General features: G+C 44.5%; 1 protein-coding gene across 1 annotated transcript in view; it reads left to right on the forward strand.

The window, feature by feature from the left end:
* Positions 1-6,220: 6,220 nt before the first annotated feature.
* Positions 6,221-21,329, forward strand: part of NPSR1 (neuropeptide S receptor 1) — a 174,611-nt gene continuing 159,502 nt past the window's right edge. The window contains 1 exon segment of the mRNA NM_001204444.1: positions 6,221-6,367. Coding sequence (NP_001191373.1) covers positions 6,221-6,367 — 147 coding nt within the window.

Here is a 21,329-nt window from a genome sequence, read left to right on the forward strand (position 1 = left end):
AAAACCACCCTAAATGAAAGATCTCTGTGAGATCCCAGTGGAAAGAACAGGTCTTCAAAGAAGGAGGTACCTTTCTCTGAAGGGAGGAGAGAACCTCCACTTTGACTATGACCTTGTCTAAATAAGATAAGAGTCGGAGAACTCAAAAGGCTTCCATAGCCTTGGCAACTCATGACTAGAGCCTAGGGAGATTACTGGTGCCATAAACAGGAGTGTCAATTTGTAAAGTCAACAACAGGAGTCACTGTGCACTTACTCCTCATGTAGGATCTCTGTCCTTAATGTGCTGTACATTGAGATGTAATGCTATAACGAGTACTCAAACAGTATTTTTCACTTTGTGTTTCTATGGGGGTGCAAACTGTTGAAATCTTTACTTAATGTATACTAAACTTATCTTCTGTATATAAAGAAAATTTAAAATGAATCTTGATATGAATGGAAGGGGAGAGAGAGCGGGAAAGGGGAGGGTTGCAGGTGGGAGGGAAGTCATGGGGGGCAGGGGGATGCCAATGTAGTCCATAAGCTGTACTTTGGAAATCTATATTCATTAAATAAAAGTTAAAAAAAATAAAATAAAAAATAAAAAAATGCATTTCAAATTATGCCATAGATATCAGTACATTTTCTTCCAAATATGTTGGTATGCAGATCATTAGATAAAGACATACTGATGTTTGTTTTGTTTTTTATTTTGTTCTTTTCAGCTAAAAAATTTGTTATAATGGGATGGCATTTTAGCCTAGTGGTTAATACACCTGCATCTTACACAGAGTATCTGAACTCAGTTCCCACCTCTAGATTATAACTCCAGCTTCCTAGAAATGTAGGCCCTGGGAAGCAGAAGTGATGGCTCCAGTAATTGTATTCCTGCCACCCACACGGGGGCCACTGAATGTATTACTGGTGCTCAGATTCAGCCTTGGCTCAGCCCCAGAAGTTGTGGGTATTTGGAGAGTTAACCAGTCAATGACAGCTCTTTTTCTTCTGTCTGCCTCACTTTCACTGTCTCTCTGCTCCTCAATTGAATGTTTTTAATTATACGTAATAAGATACACAAATCTTAATTGCATCATTCAGTGAATTTTGACAGATGCACACAGCTGTATAGACCCTGATCAAGATACAGAACATTAACCATCACCACAGAAAGTGTCTTTGTACCATTTCCAACCAATGCCCATAGACGCACCCAATGTTCTAAATGGTCTGTCATAGATTAGTTTTGCTTATTCTAAGCCTTAAGATAATTAAATCATATAAGATGTATTCATTTTTATAATATTTAATGTAGCATAATGATTTTGAAATTAACCCATGTTGCTGCATGTATTATCACTTTATTTCTTTTTGCTGCTGGGAAGTATTCCATTGTATGACTATATTCTGATTTATTTACTCATTTTCCTGCAGATGAACACATGGAATCTTTACAGTTTTGGGCTATTACGAATAAAACTGTGATAAACATTCTTGACAAGTCTTTTTGTGGACATATGAAAAGCCTGGGCATAGCTGTATTGGGTCACAGAGTAACTCATGTCCTCTGTGCAGTAAATGTCCGGAACTCTCCACTGCGTGGTGTACTATTCTTTTTCTCCTTCTACCAGCATCATGCGAGAGTTCCATTTGCTCTACATCCTCACCAGCTTCTGGTGCTTTTAGTCATTCTGATGAGTACGCAGTGGCGTCTACTGTCCACCTCCCTGATGTTACGGGAAAACGAAGGCAGAGAAATTATTGTTACCTCGGTTGTTTGTCTCACTTGAAAGAATTTCCAAGAGGATGGCAAAGAGATTTCAAAGTATTTATTAGAGTCAAAGTCCTCCAGCCAGAGCAGCTTGGAAGAGGGGCTTCAAGAGAGGAAAAACCCAAAGGGACTGGTGGTGGTGGGCTTTTTAAGTACAATTTTTCAAAGGGGGGAAAAAAAAAAAGCTTAACAATAAGATGGGCATTCAGTTACCAGGTGGGGACAAAAACCATCAAAAGACCTCATTACAGCCAGTGCTGTGGCTCACTTGGCTAATTCTCCGCTTGCGGCGCCGGCACCCCGGGTTCTAGTTCCGATTGGCCCTCTTTCAGTCCAGCTCTCTGCTGTGGCCCGCGGGAAGGGGGAAAAGGAGGATGGCCCAAGTGCTTGGATCCCTGCACCCACATGGGAGACCAGGAGGAAGCACCTGGCTCCTGGCTTCGGATCGGCGCAGCACCAGCCATAGTGAACCAACAGAAGGGAGACCTTTCTCTCTGTCTCTCTCTCACTGTCTATAACTCTCTTTCTGTCTCTCTCTCTCTCACTGTCTAACTCTGCCTGGCAAACAATTTTAAAAAAAATAAAAGACCCCATTTACAATTCTCCATCCTGTCTGGCCTGCAAAGGTGGGATAGGTAACTTGTTTTTCTGCAATAATCTGTGAGCTCAGGAAGAGCTCCCTTGCTTTTCTCATGGTAAATTTGGAGATTCTGAAGGAAAGAGTGCAGCCTGTTTGTTCTTGCTAAAGATAATGTGCGGAAGGAAGCAAATATTTTACACCCCAGATTCCACTGGGGTCCCCTGACTACTGATTACCCCATCTGACTTCTCACACTGATAATGAACGGTATGAATACTTCATTCCAGCCTCTGTGGGATTCCTGTATAAATCTCTCCATGTTAATTGTTGTGTCTTTTTATTAATGTTATTGACATATCTTTGATTCCAGACTTTTGTCAAATAGATGGAGGTACTTTAAAGCATCCATAGAGAATGTGAACAGATAGATAAGTTTATCTTGGTGCAAAAAAAAAAAAATTGAAATCCATGCATAGTTTTTTCATTTCTATGAAATTTTTGAAGTATCTTCGTATAGTTTACAAATAATTTCTCTAAACATTTCCTATATACTTTAATTTCTTTTCCAAAAGAGACATTTTCAAGTGTCATTGATGGCATAGACTTAATTTTAATAGAAGTCTAATTTATCCGTTTTCCTTTCTGATTATTGCTTTCTATATGAGGTTTGAGGAACATCTGCCAAGCAAGTAGTAAAAATTGTGTCTTGTGATTTTTTCTACAGCTTTATGGTTTTCAGTCTAAGATCTATACAGGGAGAATTTTGGTTGCAGTGTGAGACATGGGCTGAGGTTCATTTTCCTCTTTATTTGGATATCCAGGTGTTTGGCCCTATTTGTTCAAAAGACATTTTATTTCCCATTACATTGTTTGTGCACCCTTGTCAAAAATCAGACACTTATTTAAAAAGCACTCTATTTCTGCATATATGAAGTGTTTTGTTGCAATAGTCTAGTCATCAATCCTTATGACATTTTCAAATGGTCTAGCATAGAAAATCTTGAAGTCAAGTAGTTTAAGTTTTCCAATGTCATTCTTCATTTCTAAGAGTATCTCACAATGTATAGATTCATTGCACTTCTATATAAATTTTTGTATCACCTTATCAATTTATATTCAGAATCTTGATTTCAATATGACTGAATTTAATTAAATCTATAATCTATTTGCAAATAATTGACATCTGAACAGTAGTGCATCCGCAGCTCCTGCTGATACTTCTCTATTTTCTCATGTCTTTATTCATTTCTCTCAACAGTGATTTTATAGTATTAATATCTTTAGTTAAATATAATCCTAATAACTTGAAATCCCTATATTTAAATAATTCTTATGAATTACACATGAAATTATTTCATAAATCTTATTTTCCAATTCTTTCCAATTATTTTTAACTCTTCCACTGGCCCTCATTATAAGGATGTTCACACATTTTGTGTTGTACATATTCCTTAACGATTTTTCTATTTTGTCATACTTATCACTTTCAATGTCTTCTGAGAGCTTTTCACCTGTCTTTTAGCTCATTATTTTTCTGCCAATCAAAACATCTATTCAGATTTTTTTTAAGATTTATTTATTTATTTGAAAGTCAGAGTTACAGAGAGAGGGAGAGACAGTGAGAGAACGAGATCTTCCATCCGCTGTTTCACTCCACAGCTGTCTGCAATGGACAGGGCCGAGCCAGTTCAAGACCAGGAGTCAGGAGCTTCATCCAGGTCTGCCATGTGGGTGCAGGGGCCCAAGCCCTTGCACCATCTTCTGCTGCTATTTCCAGACCATTTGCAGGGAGCTGGATCAGAAGTGGAGCAGCCAGGACATGAACCGGTGCCTGAATGTGACACCAGAGTTGCAGGCGGTGGCCTTCCCTGGTGGGACACAATGCCTGGCAGCAACACAAGCAACCTGGTTCCTATGTTTTTTTGTTTTTTTGTTTTTTTTTGACAGGCAGAGTGGACAGTGAGAGAGAGAGACAGACAGAGAGAGAAAGGGCTTCCTTTTGCCGTTGGTTCACCCTCCATTGCCCGCCGCGGCTGGCGCGCTGTGGCCAGCGCACCGCGCTGATCTGAAGCCAGGAGACAGGTGCTTCTCCTGGTCTCCCATGGGGTGCAGGACCCAAGCACTTGGGCCATCCTCCACTGCACTCCCTGGCCATAACAGAGAGCTGGCCTGGAAGAGGGGCAACCAGGACAGAATCTGGTGCCCTGGCCGGGACTAGAACCCGGTGTGCCGGCGCCGCAAGGCGGAGGATTAGCCTAGTGAGCCGCGGCGCCAGCCCTATGGTTTTATATCTGGCCCACTACCCGTATTTGTGTTAACCCCATGCCCCAGCACCCCAGCAGGCATTTGAGGCTCCATGCAGATCAGTCTGTGCTACAAGAAAAGCACCTCAGTCTTGGCATTCCTGAAGATGTGGTTGTCAGCTCATTTCCATCACCAGCTGGGGGACCTCGGGCAGCTCACATCCTATCTTGGAGCAGTCTCTTGTAGCGAAGAAGCAGAACATCAGGATGCTCTCCCTGCCTACCTTAGAGAGCTGTTTTGGAAACCAAAGGAAAGAACATGTAAATGCATCTTCCAGGGTCTTCTTTTGTCAAGTAGGAGCAGCTGTTACTATCTTTGCCTACCCCTCTCCAGAGTACCAAGGGTGCTGCCCTTACCTGCTTTCTGAGCTCAGCCACAGCACGGGGCCTTGGCAGGAGCTGAGGCAAACACACCTGAGCCCTGAAGTCTTCCCTGGGCACTGCCCAGCCACAGCAGGAGGTCCCAACTTGTGAGCAGACATCGGCCTCACTCTCTTTGGACTACTGCCCTGTGCAATCAAGATAGTACCACAGATGTCAAGTGTGTGGACACTTCAAAAAGTTTGTGAAAAAAATGTAATTAAAAGACAAGTTTATTTTTGGTGCTAAATGTTTAAAATCCTTGTATGGGCCGGCGCTGCGGCTCCCTTGGCTAAACCTCCGCCTGCGGCGTCGGCACCCCGGGTTCTAGTCCCTGTTGGGGCGCTGGTTCTGTCCCGTTTGCTCCTCTTCAAGTCCAGCTCTCTGCTGTGGCCTGGGAAGGCAGTGGAGGATGGCCCAGGTGCTTGGGCCCTGCACCTGCATGGGAGACCAAGAGGAAGCACCTGGCTCCTGGCTCCTGGCTCCTGGCTTCGGATTGGTGCAGTGCGCTGGCCATAGCGGCCATTTGGGGAGTGAACCAATAGAAGGAAGACCTTTCTCTCTCTAACTCTGCCTGTCCAAAAAAAAAAAAAAAAAATCCTTGTATGGCTTTTTTTTTCAATAATACACATTTCTATGGACTTTTTGAATACCCTTTGGGCCAATGTACCATTTGGCTACATTTACTACAATAATGTACACACTGCTAAGCCAAGGGCAGGGTGAGAACTGGAGGTCACAAAGCAAGCTCAGCCGAAATAAATGCATAATTATGATTTGATTTCACAAGTGCAAATATGACCTCCATGAGTGGACCTGCTGATTAATCCAAATTCCTATATTTATAAGCAGGGCACAAGTGAGATTCCACAGTGGAAGTTAGGAAATGCAACTAGGCAATAGGCCTGTCCTTGGAAGTATGTAGGACTCTATGAGGGGCCCCAACCTGCCCTGGGAGGGACTGCGGGGGAAGGAGTGCTTTGCCGGCTACCGGCTCACAACCATCAAGGAGAGAGAGCTGGAGGATGCTCCCTGTTGTCAAGCAGAGCTCTTCAGTGAGGTGGGTTCAGGGAGGGCTCTGTGCCTCTGCTCAGCCGAGCTCCAGCCAGAAGCCTCGTGAGGCAGAGGAGGTGGCGAGCTGCAGCTGCTGCCCAGCTCTTGGGAGGTGAGCTGGACTCCCTTGCTTGCTGCAGGCGTGGGGACAGGAGGCTGAACCCCGCCGGAGCCATGCCAGCCCACCACACGGAGGGCAGCGCCCCTTCCACCCAGAGCACACTGACCCAAGGCTCTTCCCCGGCCACTTGCACAGAAACGGAGACTTTCACCGAAGTGGTGGAAGGGGAGGAGTGGGGCTCCTTCTACTACTCCTTTAAGGTAAGTCCTCGCCTGCCACGCTGACTTTAAGCAATAAGACAGAAGAACTTAAGGGGGCTAACATATCATATCATATTGTGCATGGGTGTCTAAAAAGGATTTAAAAAACAAAATAACAACCTGGGGGGGGGGGCTACAGCAGCAACTTCTTCAGTGTGTAACAATCTATATTGTAGCTTCCTGTGAATATACGGTATGTTTTTTGCTGCCGTTGGTTCTGCAAATGTGTGAATCACAAGTATCATTTATGAGTGGATGATTTTTTACCTTCTCCCTTTCCTTAGGCAAAAGCACGTTTAGCTAATCCCACAGCAAGGCTTGAAATGTCTGTTTCTGGTCGAAGTTAGAGCTGGGGACATTTTGCTAGGAACATCAGAGACAGGGAAAGCCCACATCCCGGGCAGTGCCTGATGCAGTGAGAGACGGCACTGAGTAAGGCAGCAAGGACCACAATTTCTTTGTTGATCCATTTCATTGAACACCAGTGAGAAATAGACTGTAGCCAGTGGTGCTCCTGCTTGCAACAAGTTGCCTCCTGGAACAAGTGAAAGAATTGATTTGCAGAGTTTCACCGTCACAGGATCTAAGAGCCACTTTGAGAAAATAATCCTCATTAAGCTACTACTGTTCCTTTTTGTAAAGCAAGACATTGTGAACAGGCACATACCAGGCACCTGGAAAACAGCAGTTTAGTGCTTCTTGGGTCGGAGTGCTGTCTTGTCGGGTTGCTTCCCACACTGTTACACGGCATGTGTAGTCGTAAAGATAGTTGACAGGTCTCAAACTGGTTCTATACACAAAACAGGAAGCTACTCAAGGAATATTCTAGTTGTTGCTTTTTTTTTTTTTAAACCTCTTGATGTTCCTGAAATGATTTAGGTTTTACACGATAAGGTAAAATCACTGTAACATCCACCTCTGGACTGGAGGTTCGCTCCTTTGCGATAGCTCAGAGCAAAACTTTGAGCAGGGAGCTCTCCCCAAGGCGGCTTCACACTCAGGACAGAGATCTTGTAGCACAGCAGAGCCTGAACACATCACTTCCACGGGCTGCAGAGTCCCCTCCCACTGCATGCTCACGCACAGCCCGGCTGCTTAGCTCTGCCGTGTAGCACACAAGGTGCAGTTGGAGTTACCGTTGCCTGAACGACTGACTCCCTGTTTGAAATCAGCCTGCAGATCCAGAAAGCCTACGTTTGCAAGCTTTGTGCACCCAGGAAGCAACTGACTCCTCTCTGACGCTGCCTCTGTAGCCTTTGATATTTATAGAACATGACAGCAAACAGAATGAAGAGAGACTGCCCCTTGCAAAGGAGATAATCATCAGCAATAAGGCAGTTGTTCCGAGACTCAGGCAATAAGCACTCCTGGCTGAAATTTCATTTGCCCTTTTTTTGAATGTAGCACCTGAGGGGATGTTTTGAATACAGGAACAGATCCCTGCCCGCTCTCATCCAGTGTTTGTACTCTGTCCTGGCAACTCCATCGCAGCCCCACGTGGGAGCACGCCCTCTGCTCTCATTGCTGCTGAGCTGTTGGTGGGAAAACAATTGGACCACGGGAATACACAGAAAATCAGAAAGAAGGGAGTTATGTCTGGCCGGGAGCTTAGAATGTTTCACTTCGTCTTTGGAGAGAGGATTCAGTGGTTCCGAGTGACACGGAAGTCAGGGGCGGTGGGGGGCGGTGTTTGTGGGAGTCTGGCTGGCATTTCTTGGCATGATTTTTTCCCCTGGGCCTCCTGGAGCACACCCAGAGCACACATGCTCTGATGATACAGGAAGTTCTGCTGCGAAGCCCTGCTCACAGTAACTCCTTTCATCCTGCTTACCTCTTAAGGAGAAAACCAAAAACTGTGCCCTCTCTACTAGTGCCCAAGGGTGTCCTGTAATCTCCGTTACCTTTGCAGAAAGTAGCAGAAAAATTAAAAACGGCCACAGCAGGAGAAGTAGCAGAAGCAACAAAAATAGCAAAAGCTGTGCATCAGCTTTGCTGTGACCTGTCTTGGTGTCAGAGCTGGCAGTGACCTCTGCGAAGTATCTCATTTAATTCTCACACCCTACGGTGTGTCTCTCCGTCTGGACCTGCCTTCCATCTTCACCGGTGTGTGTCTAAATTCTACCCATTCTTTAATGCTCAGCTTGGATTGCTTTCTCCCTGAAGCCCTTCTTGCTTCTTCCCTCCTCTGAATTTCTTTAGTGTCATGAACTGTACCTCTTCCTTGCCACTTACTGCATCACTGTCTAAAACTGTGGTTCCATCGTGTTTGGGGTGGACGTGTTAGAGACATGGGCACCGTGACCTTGGCAGAAAGGAATGCCTCCTGTTAGTTTCATGCACTCTCAAGGCCCCAGCACCAGGCTAGGCAAACTCAATAAACATCACCGCTTAACCAAGTGCAGTGGTATTCTTCTGCCACACACCGACATTTCTGTCAGAACAGGAAAAGAAAGTTTGCTTTCTCCATGACAGAGGCGGGAGTCTTATTGATCAGGATTCTGCCCATCAGTCCCTTCTGCCTGGCCTGGCCTCTTCCAGCTGTATGCACTGAGAGCCCGCTCGCCAGGCACGTTCAGCTCATCCCTAGCCTGTTTCTAAGAAAATGGGACCACGGTAAGCTATGGACACAGTGGGAGGGGTATGGAACCAGTTGTGTGCCACTGGCTGGCACCCAGTACCTGGTTTAGCCCTGGGGATTCACACCCACAGTGTTGTGGCCCTGCCTGGTCATGCCCCTGGGCTTCTAACTTAGTCTGCTACCCAGCACTTGAGCCCTTCCTCTCTGCACCCCAAAACTCTCCCAGCAGCAGACACGGCATCCCAGCCTAGAGCTTCCTGGTCCTTCTCTGACAGGCTTCAAGCCTTTTCCTTCCTCCCATGTCTACGCCACGTGCTTGGCTCTGCTCTCACCACACTAACCCACTCAGCTGTCCTACCCACCGTGGGGCTTGTTGGAGATCTGCAGGAAGATCAGGGTGAATTCCCCTGCCCTCTCCTTGATCCTGGGCTTTGTGTGACTTAACCCCGTGTGGCCTGGGCTCCAGGTTCTCAGCACAAGCCCTGCTTTGCTTCGCGTGTGCCCGTTTCTTGTGTGGTCAAGGTTCCGCTGAGCTCACCTCCTCAGTTTGCAGGCCACAGCATCATTAGGGAACCCCGTGCGTTTCTCAGATCCAACAGAAGTTTCAAGGAAGGTGAGACCTGGCTCTTCAGATAGTGTATGGGGCACCTAGATACAAGGCCATCCAAAGACAAAGATGCACAAAAGCCCTTAATTTTGCCAGAGAACTTGCTAGCAATGTTTGCTGAATCCTGCACACTTAGTGATGAGAAACCTAATTAAAAGTAACTGGGAGGGAGACCTGTCTGAACAAGTAAATTACCTAAATTATAAAATCATGCAAATGAAACTCAGTTTTATCACTCTTAGGTGAGGTGAGAAACACGACCCAAGATTGCTGAATGTTGTCTAATGAGGATCTTTCCTGGAACCTCCTTCAGCTGGTAGTTACAAATAATATGCAATTAGCCTAACTATGTTTTATATGTAAATGATGGCTTCTAAGTGCATTGGTGATTGGACACAGTTCGTTTCCTTTGTTTGTACACCCTCCCTGCCGTGCTGCCTTACTGTTAATTTTCTTAGCATACCCTTCTTCCACTTAGACAACAAAAGCACATTTCAGCTCAAGCCGTATCCCAATTATCTCACTCTAAGCCTGAGCAAGAGCTTCTTTTAAGACTCTTAAGTGTGCTGTGCTTGTTTTCGCCACATTTAGGTTGGCTACGCATTCCCAAGACCTTGTTCTACCCGATGGGCACCCAGCATTTTCCCTTCTGTGACTGCTGTGTCAACTCCTCTTTCCCCACTCAACCATTCCTCTCAACCTCCCCTTCGCTCATCACGCCTGAGGAGGGACGTAAGATCAACCTAGTCTCCACGAAAAGCTTACATGTATCTGTGGCTTAGAAGGATTGCAAACCATGAGGCACCGAATTCATCAAATCTTGAAAATGTGCTCTGAGATTTTACAAAGCGGTGGCTTGTTTCCTAGCCTAAACAAGAAGGGTCGTTAACGACAGCTCTTGTTTTGGGGGGCATTACGATTGGCACAGCAAAGATGAAGCTTCCTTACAGGAAGGGGGCCGGGTACAGTCCCAGGAAGCAAGGGAGATGTTTCCACAAGCGGGTGTAAAGGCTCATGAATTTTGTTCCAGAAATAGCAGTGTGGCCCAGTTCATCAGCTCGGGGCACCCAGGCGAGTATGCACAAGCCAGGCCAGTTCACGAGTTCACCTGCAGACATGCCTGAGGCCCTTTTAAACAAGAGCCCCCAATTCCATTTTGAACACCCCAAATCCATGCTGCTCCACTTCAATCTTCTTCCATGGCCGTGCTCCCGGGCTTGCTTCCTGCCTTAGATCCCAGGACAATTTGTCAATGATGCCTCTCCCGAGACCCGGGAGCCCTCCTTTTCCCGACCTTTTGATGTATCTCCTGCAGTTTGTGATGAGGGGTCTTGCATGTACATAATGTATTTTTTACGTCATGTATTTTTTATCCTCTTCTAATTGGGTTCACTGAAAATGTTCGCTTTTGAGTTTCTGCAGTTGAGTACTGCATCTGTTCTGAAGGGAATTACTACAGATTGTGCTCGGTTAAATAATTCTTAAAATTCTGATTTCTTCCTGCTGACTTCTGCCACCCTAACCTAACACTGCCTTTCCAGCCACTCACCCTGGGTAGACTCTCCCAGGCAGTGTGCCCAGTGCCACTCCAGGCAGCTGACAAAGGCACACATGTTGCTCACTGGCTCGGCAGGGAGGGCATGCAATTTCCAAGCTATGTACTTCAGTGTGTCACTAATACATCTGAAGGCAGGAACCATAATCTCAGTTAATTCGGAATAAATAGTCATTGCCAAGGTTTTCAGACTAGGAAGGGGTTTCATACTCTCTGTCTCAGGGACAGCTCCGAACTCCAAGGTCCGTGGCTTTGTGCGAGGTAGGGGTTACAGGGGACAAGAACTAGTGAGGGCTCTGGGTGAGTTGTCATCAGCTGAAATGAAGGGTCCTGTCTGGTCCTCAGAAGTGGTCGTGCTTGCTCGGGGCCCTTATCCAGTCCCCATCTGGCTCCCATCAGCCCCACGCTCCCTTCTGCAACAATGTCCCTTTGTCATAAACTGCCCCTCTCCCTCTCTTAATCCCAGTTTAATTTCTGCATCCTCACTTGGCATGGAAAATTGAGCAGCTCCCCACCTGACTGGGCTGCAGAGAACACAGTGGGATCATCTCTGGTCCTCTCTCTCTCTCTCTCTCTCTCTCTCCCCCTACATTGGCATTGCAATGATCCACACCTCATGATAACTGGCACAGTCCGGGGGCTGCCTTCCAGGTCAATGTGTAGCAAGTGCGCCTCAGCACCCTTCTAAACTTCTCTTCCCAAACTCAGCAGCATTCTCTCTTCCTTCCTTTTCGTGCTAACCTTTGCAAGGGGGCAAACAGCACACTCTCATCAGTGTCTACATTTCCCCACCGCTCTCTCCACATCCCTTGCCACTATTTTACCATTTACCCCTCCACGCTCCCTCGGTTTCCTTTCTCTTCTCTATTGTGGGAAAAGTGACTACACAGTGTTCTTCCAAACTTGCTCGTCTAGGTTTTCCAGTCTCAAGCTCTAGAGACACATCCTCTTGCAATGGAAAAAGCCATTTCTCATCAAGCCATTTGTGATATTCCCTGAATTTGAAAGCCCAGTGCTGACTGGTTTCTCTCTGTCTGTATTGATAGAGGCAAGATTATATCTTGAGGACAGCAGGGTAGAGCTCTCAAGCTGCCCAAGAGAGATTGTATCAAGGAAATGGGACAAAGCACATCTACAAATGCTTCAAAATGTCACTCTGCCATCCTTAAATAATTTCCGGTTGATACAGTGGGTAGAATGTTTCAAAGTATGCACTCAAGTGGACAAAAAGTGCAGCTTTGTTTTTCTATAACAGCTCAGCTTCTCTCTGGGTCTCTCAACTGATTGCAGAAACCAGATTATTCATCCCTGGGTGAACATAGGTTCCCAAGGAATCCCATCATTGCAGCAGGGCTGTGCAGCCCAGAGCCCAGGCTCTGGAGCCAGACTGCTGGGGCCAAATCGCGGGGCTTCCACCATCTTGCTGTGGGACTTTTGGTTGTTTGCGTCTACCTGTGCCTTGGTTTACACACTGATATTGTGTGTGCTTCGGAGGGTTGTTGTGATAAAGCCTTTAAGAACAGCAAGCAGCCCAGAGTAGCATTTTGTATTAGCCAGTATATTTCCAGGAATTTCTGCTTTTGCTCTTTCCCAAGGCAGTGCCCTGAGAACTGAGGAGCCATCATCATCTAAATGGAAGAAGCTTCTAGAGAGACCACCTCGGCCCAAAGCTTCAGGAGGGCTTCACTGTGTATCCAGCCCTCAGATAACGGCAGGGAACTGAGCTGTTTCTTTTCTCTTTTTATTTTTAAATTAGACTACAAAAATGTAGAATAAGATATAGCTATTTAGGGAAGATTTCACTTCTTAATTTGTTGTCCTGATATTATGTCTAACTTTTATCTGGAATGCTTAATGGCCCACTACATGAAGGGGTCTTTGCAGAGGTGGGGAATTATGCCCTGTCTAGAGAAAGGGAGTGCACATCTCTACTGTGGCAAAAAGATTTTCCAGGCAAAATCACTCAAGGTTTGAGATGAAGCCGTAAGGGATGATGAGTATCTGTATTTTCCCATTTAGGCAATACTGATGGCTGCCTAAGAATGATGGATTTCTTACTCTTGCCAATACTTTGCAGTTTATTATATAATTTCACATGATCACATTTGAACCTCCCATCAGTTTTAGGGGAGGGAATTAAAAGAGCATACTTTTTCAAAGCCAGATATAAAAATGAAGACTGAGAGGAGTTAAGGTATAAACTCCTTAAAAATAATTTTAAAAATCAATAAAAAAAGAAGAAAAAGTAAAAAGAAACAGGATTCTAAGCTGATCTGAGGGTGGATTTGGCTCTGCAACAGTAAAAATCTAAATCCAATAAGTTGAATGCACTGAAGGCTTTTTTGTTCTCACATGACATTTGCAAGCTGGTCACCTTGGACTAGACCTTCCAGAATAAAGGGACATGCAAACCTTCTCTTCTTAGCTTTGGCCTGCAGTGACACACAACTTGAACTTGATCCTGTTAGCCTGGAAAATGTCCCCAGTATGGGAGACAGAACGTATTGCCTAAAGCTTTGCTGGACTTCTACAGAAAGAAACTCAGGTTCTTCAGTCAGGTCTACTGGCCCTTCCTAGCCCATCCCTTCCCCGCTCCTCTCCTTGCATCCTGCACCCTTTGCAATGGATATCTCACCGTATTCCAAGGATCTAAGGTTCTGTTTACCTTCTCACAAGTGCATTTTTCCTTTGGACAACTCTCTAAGCTCAATTGTCCCTCTTCTGTGAAGACTTTAGGTTCATTTAACACCTGGCATCATCACGATCCCAATGCACAGTCTCTGTGCAACATGATTCATCTCTTGACACGTATGTTCACCTACACCACACACGCACACATACTGATGCACACATGTGCTGGCACATACACAAATACACACAGATGCATTCACACACACACACACACACACACATGACACTATATGTCAGTCATTCAGGGACATCCCTACATCCACTACCTCTAGTATAGTGCCTGACACAAAGAGGACTTGTCAGTAAACATTTTATTGAATCAAAGAGCACATCAAGAAAGAATCTATAACGTAACTTTATTCCTAGGGTCTCAATAAGTTCATGTAAATAGATTATGGTGAGTGGAGCCTAACACTATATTCACCAGCCATTGGGCTTGAATTTTTAAAGTGTCACAATTGTTGTGGAGGATTCCTGACACTAGAGTAAGATGTGGTGTGGAGGATGCACAGACAGGCCTGCAGACCTGAAGCAAACAACACCTAAGGTCTCCTTTGTCCCCTTCCCATGCTGCCAGGTTCTTTCCAGGCTTTGGGACCATCCACCTGTGCGCCCCAAGATATCCCCAGATATTGAGCAAGGCACAATGTCAGCCTTCCCATCTCCACTCTCCATATATGGGTTCTGATGCCTGATTATAAAAGCACAGCCACACAGAACTGCAGGGCACGCAGGGCAGAGAGTACCATTTGTGGACGACGTAACTGCTCCAAAGGAGTGAGTGAATCCCAGCCTGTCTAGTAGAATTCTCAATGAGGCCGTCTCCTGCGAGTCGTGTCGCTGCCTCTGAGTGCTTTCAGCAGACTGTCCTGGGAATAGTGAGGATGTAGTTGTTTTCTCTGTATTGGACCCTGTACCATGTGCTGGGGAGCCAGAGTATTGACTACTATATTAAGGAACTAGTAAAACTAGGGTGATAAGTCAGGAAATACAATTAGAATGATTTTCAGCCTTTAAATTCCTAACACCTATGGATAAATATAAATATTTCTCACTCTTATTCAATTTAATTTAAATTTTAAAACAGATTAAATATCATGTCTGAAAATGTCACAGCATAGTAACATGGAATACATTCTTTTAAAGTATATTCTCTCCCTCCCAATGAGGATAGATATCCCTTTATCAAACTAAGTTGAGAATCACAGGAAGGCTTGACCAAGTTATGCTGAAGGCACTGGGGGATTCAGAAATGGACAAAGCAGGTATCTTGCCCACAGGCAGCTCTATATTGGGGGAAACAAGCATTTCATCAACAATTGCATCCAATGTTAAGTATAAGAGAAGAAGATGTAGTGGTGCTCAGGGAGAGATATAAAGAGAAATGAAGGGTTCCTGCATAGAAAGTCAAGGTGTTGTATATTGAATGTAAGTAGACTGAAGTCAAGAGCTGTAGGGGAAGAGAGGTAAAAAGAACTGAGTGGACCATCAGATTACATCATATGGACTTTTTTATTGTAGGCAAGAAGAAATCTTTGAAGTTTTATTAGCAAACATGTTGAGAGTTCCATGATTTCACGAGATTAATCAGGTTGAAGAGTACTGCATGGATTGCAGAGATGCACTTGGGGAAGGAAAGCCAATCATGTCAATCTTGGTGCTCTATGTGAGTGTTGAGTGGTCAGTCAGACAAGTGTCTCTGAGATTTGAAAAAAAGAAACAATGGAATGTCTCATTGCATCACATGTGGGGTTTGGGAGACCATAGAAGGTTGGAACCTCACATAATTGGAAAAGAGAGAGAAGGAAAATTAAATGAGAGTTCAAATTGATAAGCTGGCTCAACACTTATATGTAAAGAAAAGGAATATGCATTATAAAATATAACAAAATTCTGAAAAAGATTTAAGCTGGAGAAGCCATGCTGGTTTATAGACTTCCATAAAGCTATCATGTGGTATTGAAGAAAGAATAAACACCCTGATCAATGGAACAGAACAGAAAGTCCAGAAAGAGGCCCACATATTTATGGTCAATTAGTTTTTGACAGAGGTAAAAAGGTAATTCAAAGAGAAAAGTAAAAATGGGGTTGGAACAAAGTCATATGTAAAAAGTGAGGCCCAGCCCATGCCTATCACTGATGAGAAATTAATCCACATGTTATAAACCTGAGAGTAAAACCTAATATAAAATATCTAGGAGAAAAAATGTGTGATCTTGGATTAAGCCAAGATTTCTTACACACAACATGAAAAGCACAATCCATAAAGGAAAATTTTGATGACCTGGGCTTCATTAAAATTAAGAACTCTGTTCTTTGAAAAAAATCTATTAAGAGAATAAAAAGACAAGCTCCATACTAGGAAGATATATCATAAACCTCACATCTAGTAAACTATTTATATCCAGAAAATATTTAGAGTTCAACAGGAAGAAAATAAATAACCCAATTAAAACTCAGAGAAAGATTTGAATAGACAAATCACCAAAGAAGTTATTCAAATTAAAAATAAGCACATAAAAGACACTAAGTATTATTAGTTATTAAGCAAATCCAAAAAGACCACAATGAAATACCACCACATGCTGATTAGAATAGCTAACATAAAGGCATACAACATCAAGTACTGGCAAGGGTGTAGAGTAACTAGAACCAACATACATTGCTGGTAAAGGCATTTTGGAAATTTTTTTTTTTTTTTTTGCCATTTTGTATAAATTTAAAGACACAGCACACAATCCAAAAATCCTATTTCTTGGTATTTGTCCAAGAAAATAAGACATATGCCTAAGCAAAAGACTGTATACAAATATTTATAGAGGCTTCATTTGAAATTGCCCAGAGTTAGGGGAAAAAAACCCAAACATTCCTCTGCTGGGAAATGGATAAATTAACTGTGACACGTCCATACGATGGAGCATTCTTCAGCAGTGTAAAAGGAATAAAGTTACAGAAACACATGGCAACTTGGTTGAATTTCAAATGTGTTTGTTATGCTAAGTGAAAGGAGCCAGACTCAAAATGCTATGTATTATAATGATTTTATTTGCATGACATTCTTGAAAGGGCAAAACACTAACAGCAGAAAATAAATCAGTGGCTGTCATGGGGGTAGGGGTAAGGGAGAGAGGCTGACTGGAAAAGGGGACCGGGGATCTTCATGGATGATGGGACAATTCTCTATGTGGATTGTCATGATGGTTACATATGTCAAAACTCAAGAAGCTGTGCGTAAAAGGGTGAGTGTTCCTCTGTACAAAGTAGACATTGAAAATTGTAATAGAGATTTATATCATGAACTCAATTTTCAACATGTTTTATTTTAATTCATAAATCTCGAGTAAGAATATCTTGGTGATACGGAAATACAGCTGAATCATCAGGAGGACATGTAATGAAAAGTAGGCTTAGAAGACATTAGTGCAGGGGCCGGCACCGTGGCTCACTTGGTTAATCCTCCGCCTGTGGCGCTGGCATCCCATATGGGCACCGGTTCTAGTCCCGGTTGCCCCTCTTCCAGTCCAGCTCTCTGCTGTGGCCCAGGAAGGCAGTGAGGATGGCCCAAGTGCTTGGGCCCTGCACCCGCATGGGAGACCAAGATAAGCACCTGGCTCCTGGCTTTGGATCAGTGCAGCTCTGGTTGTTGCAGCCATCTGGGGAGTAAACCAGCAGAAAGAAGACCTTTCTCTCTGTCTCTCTCTCTCACTGTCTAACTCTATCTGTCAAATAAATAAGATATACGACATTAGTGCAGAATTGCACTTATGGATGAACCCCAAAAACAGCAAGCGTTGTTCCAAATGAGCAGAGCGACAAAGTCCTCACGGAACTTAGGTGTCGCTCAAATGTCACCTCCTCAAAGATCTCCTTTGATGTACCTATCAAAATACCACACCATCCTAGTTTATTGTCTCTTTATTTTTCTTTTTTTTTCTTTTTTTTATTTTTTTTTTTGACAGGCAGAGTGGACAGTGAGAGAGAGAGACAGAGAGAAAGGTCTTCCCTTTGCCGTTGGTTCACCCTCCAATGGCCGCTGCGGCTGGCGCGCTGCGGCCAGCGCACCACGCTGATCTGATGGCAGGAGCCAGGTACTTATCCTGGTCTCCCATGGGGTGCAGGGCCCAAGCACTTGGGCCATCCTCCACTGCACTCCTGGGCCACAGCAGAGAGCTGGCCTGGAAGAGGGGCAACTGGGACAGAATCCAGCACCCTGACCGGGACTAGAACCCGGTGTGCAGGTGCCGCAAGGTGGAGGATTAGCCTAGTGAGCCGCGGCGCCGGCCGTTTATTGTCTCTTACAGAACTCATGAGACATTTCATGCATGTTTGTGCAGGTGTTTTCTATCTCATAGTTTCTTTTCTTTTTTTTAAGATTTATTTTATTTATTTGATAGACGGAATTACAGAGAGAAGTAGAGACACAGAGAGGTCTTTCATCCGCTGGTTCACTCCCCAGATGGCTGCAAAGGCCAGAGCCGTGTCGATCTGAAGCCAGGAGCCAGGAGCTTCTTCCCGGTCTCCCACGTGGGTGCAGGAGCCCAAGGACTTGGGCCATCTTCCACTGCCTTCCCAGGCCATAGCAGAGAGCTGGATTGGAAGAGGAGCAGCTGGGACTAGAATCGGTGCCTATATGGGATGCCGGCACTTCAGGCCAGGGTGTTAACCCACTGCGCCACAGCGCTGGCCCCTATCTCATAGTTTCTAAAAACAATCCCCATGTGTGCAGCAGCTTCACAGTTTCCCCATCTGTGACCTCAGTATGAATAATTATACCATTTTGAAGAATGAATGAGCCCTATCATGGACTTGGCAGTATGCTAGGCACAAAGTGCCCATGAATTCAGGGCATAATTCTAAGAACATTTTCCAAGGGTCCTCTTTATCCTACCTTACAAAGAGATATCAGTCACTAGCTATTAACCATAAATCTTCAATGTATAATGCTTAGTATTGTGAGAAATGATAATGATGCCCACGAAGGTCAGGAAATACCAACAGGATTGGTGAGAGGAAGCAGAAAATGCTCCTGGAGAAGAGAAAGTAAGAAGGTTCCTGCAACCCATGGTCCTGTGTGACTGAGCCAATAGCTTGTTAGTCTCAGTCCTCTTCACACTTCCCCAGTTAAATCCTCATGTTCCTAGTCTCGCTCACCATTAAAGTCACACTGTTTGGAATACTTAATTGGAAATCTATTAGACACATAATAAAGGTTTTTCCTTTCCTGAAAAAAGGACAAAATCATGGCTGGAATTGTTACTTACACTTACCCACTTCTTTCTTCCTTAAACTCAAGCACCAAGCGCAGAGTTGAAGTAGTTATTTTGTGAGCATGAGAATTTAAAAGCAAAGCAATTTCAGTGAATGGGGAAAAAATAGAATCCTTTCCTTAAAGATGATATAAAACTAAGAGAGTGTGACTTAGAGACATAGGCTTTGGGTCCAACAACAAGCTTTCTTGTACATTACACACTTTGGAAATTGCTCTGCCTCCTGACTGCTCTTCTCTGGGCAAAACAATGACGACTTCGTTGCCTGAATGGTGAGGTAGGGATGGAGCTGGTGCTTATGTGGGAGCTAAAGTTTTAGGGGAGAGAAGGCAGGATGTGATCATGTTCATGGGCTTTTGTGAATGTGCAAAGGTTATATTTGCTTCTGGGTCCTCTTCAAGCACCCACTCCTCTCTGTAGGAGAGTTCTATTCACCAACCTCATGTAAGGATCCTCTCCGAACACAGAGTGAAAGGGAGGGAGGGAGGGCTGATTCCTTTCCCTTCAAAGATCAGCCTAATGGGCTCTCCTTACACATAATCACCATACCTTTCTAGCTTTTGTACCCACCCAGACCACTCAAGCTATTTTTAAATATAAATAAAGAAGGAATTCCCAGGAACCCCACTTCTTTTTTTCTGTGGTCGGTCGGTCTGTCTGTCTATCTATCTATCTATCTAGAAGTCCGAGTGACACAGACAGGGAGAGACAGAGAGAGATCTTCATCTGCTGAATCACTCCTCTAATGCCTGCAACCACTGAGGATGAATCAGGTCAAAGCCAGGAGCCAGGAACTCCATCCAAGTCTCCCATGTGTGTGTCAGGAGCCCAAGCAATTGGATCATCCTCTGCTGCCTCTGCGGTGCCTTAGCAGGAAGCTGGATTGAAAGTAGGCGTGGGACTCAATACCAGGCATATTGATATGGGATATGCATGTCTCAAGTGGTTACATAACCTGCTATTCCAAATGCCCACTTCTCTTCTTCCTTTTGAATTTCATCTTTGAAAGAAAAAACACAATTCTCCTACAGAGAGGAGTGGGCGCATGGAGAGGACCCAGAAGCAAACATAACCTTGACACATTCACAAAAGCCCAGATAAAGAGCTCTGCCTTCACACAAGGCAGCCTCCTCGGTTCTCATGCCCGCATGGGAATTCAGCCTGGACCCTGCATGCTATTGAAAAAATGTTCTTCTCCGTCTTTTCCTCAGTCCTCCTTTTATCGCATCAAAACCTTTTTCTTCAGTAAGCCAATGCCAATTATTGGCCTAGTCACCGTTCTGAGTAGGCTGATCCTGTCCTGGAGGTGTTGCTCTCTGATAGCCCCCAGCCACCTATGGCTGGTAGCCCTTTGAGAAAGGCATTTGTTTGAGATGAATAAGCTCCTGCTCTCCTGAGCCCCCTGAGCATGAGGTCAGCAAAAAGGTCATAGAGGGTCTAAAGGATTCCAGCAGTTCCTTGAAGAAATGACTGCTCCTCTGTTTGACTAAAGCCATGATTTACCCAGGTCTTGGGATTAACACGACATCTCCCCCAGAACTGAGAATTTCACTACCATGCAGATATTGAACTGGAGTGTTTGCTCAAGGAACGTTATTCACAAGTCATTATTTAATAAAAAATGAAAGGGAATGTTGTGAGTGCTCAAATGCTGGCTTCTCTTCTTTCATCTCAGTGTAGACTATCACCCTTGGCACACAGAAATTCAAGCAAATAGAAGATACTCTTGTGGCCAAAGATAAATTTGATTCTCTTTCCAATGCTTTTAGTCCTTTTGGAGGATTTGTAGGGTAGGTGAGGATGAGAATGAAAAGGGTATTCAAGAACACTATTAGCCTGAAATCAAGCTGAGAGTACTTTGCTGAATGCTAATTCTGCCAAGCACTTAGTCTCCCATTGATTTGTTGATTTACTCCTTCATTAATCAGATCAAGCTAGTCTATGCTGAGGTAACAAATCACTGAATATGTCCAGTGGGACAAGACTGTAGTGTTTTTCATGTTTATTTTCATCTTCTTAATTTTATTTATTTATTAAAAAGGCAGAGAGGCAGAGAGAGACAGACTGAGAGAAATCAACTAGACCACTCCCTAAATGCATGAAACACCCAGGACTACACCTGGAAGAGCCAGGAGCTGGGATCCAGGTCTTCCATGTGAATGGCAGGGTCCTCCCTGCTTGAGTCATCACCTGCTGCCTCCAGGGGGCAAGTTAGCAGGAAGCTGGACTTGAACCCATGCACTTTGATACGAGATACAGGTATT

This window comes from Oryctolagus cuniculus, chromosome 16, assembly GCF_964237555.1.
Source record: "Oryctolagus cuniculus chromosome 16, mOryCun1.1, whole genome shotgun sequence".
Lineage (NCBI taxonomy): Eukaryota > Metazoa > Chordata > Mammalia > Lagomorpha > Leporidae > Oryctolagus > Oryctolagus cuniculus.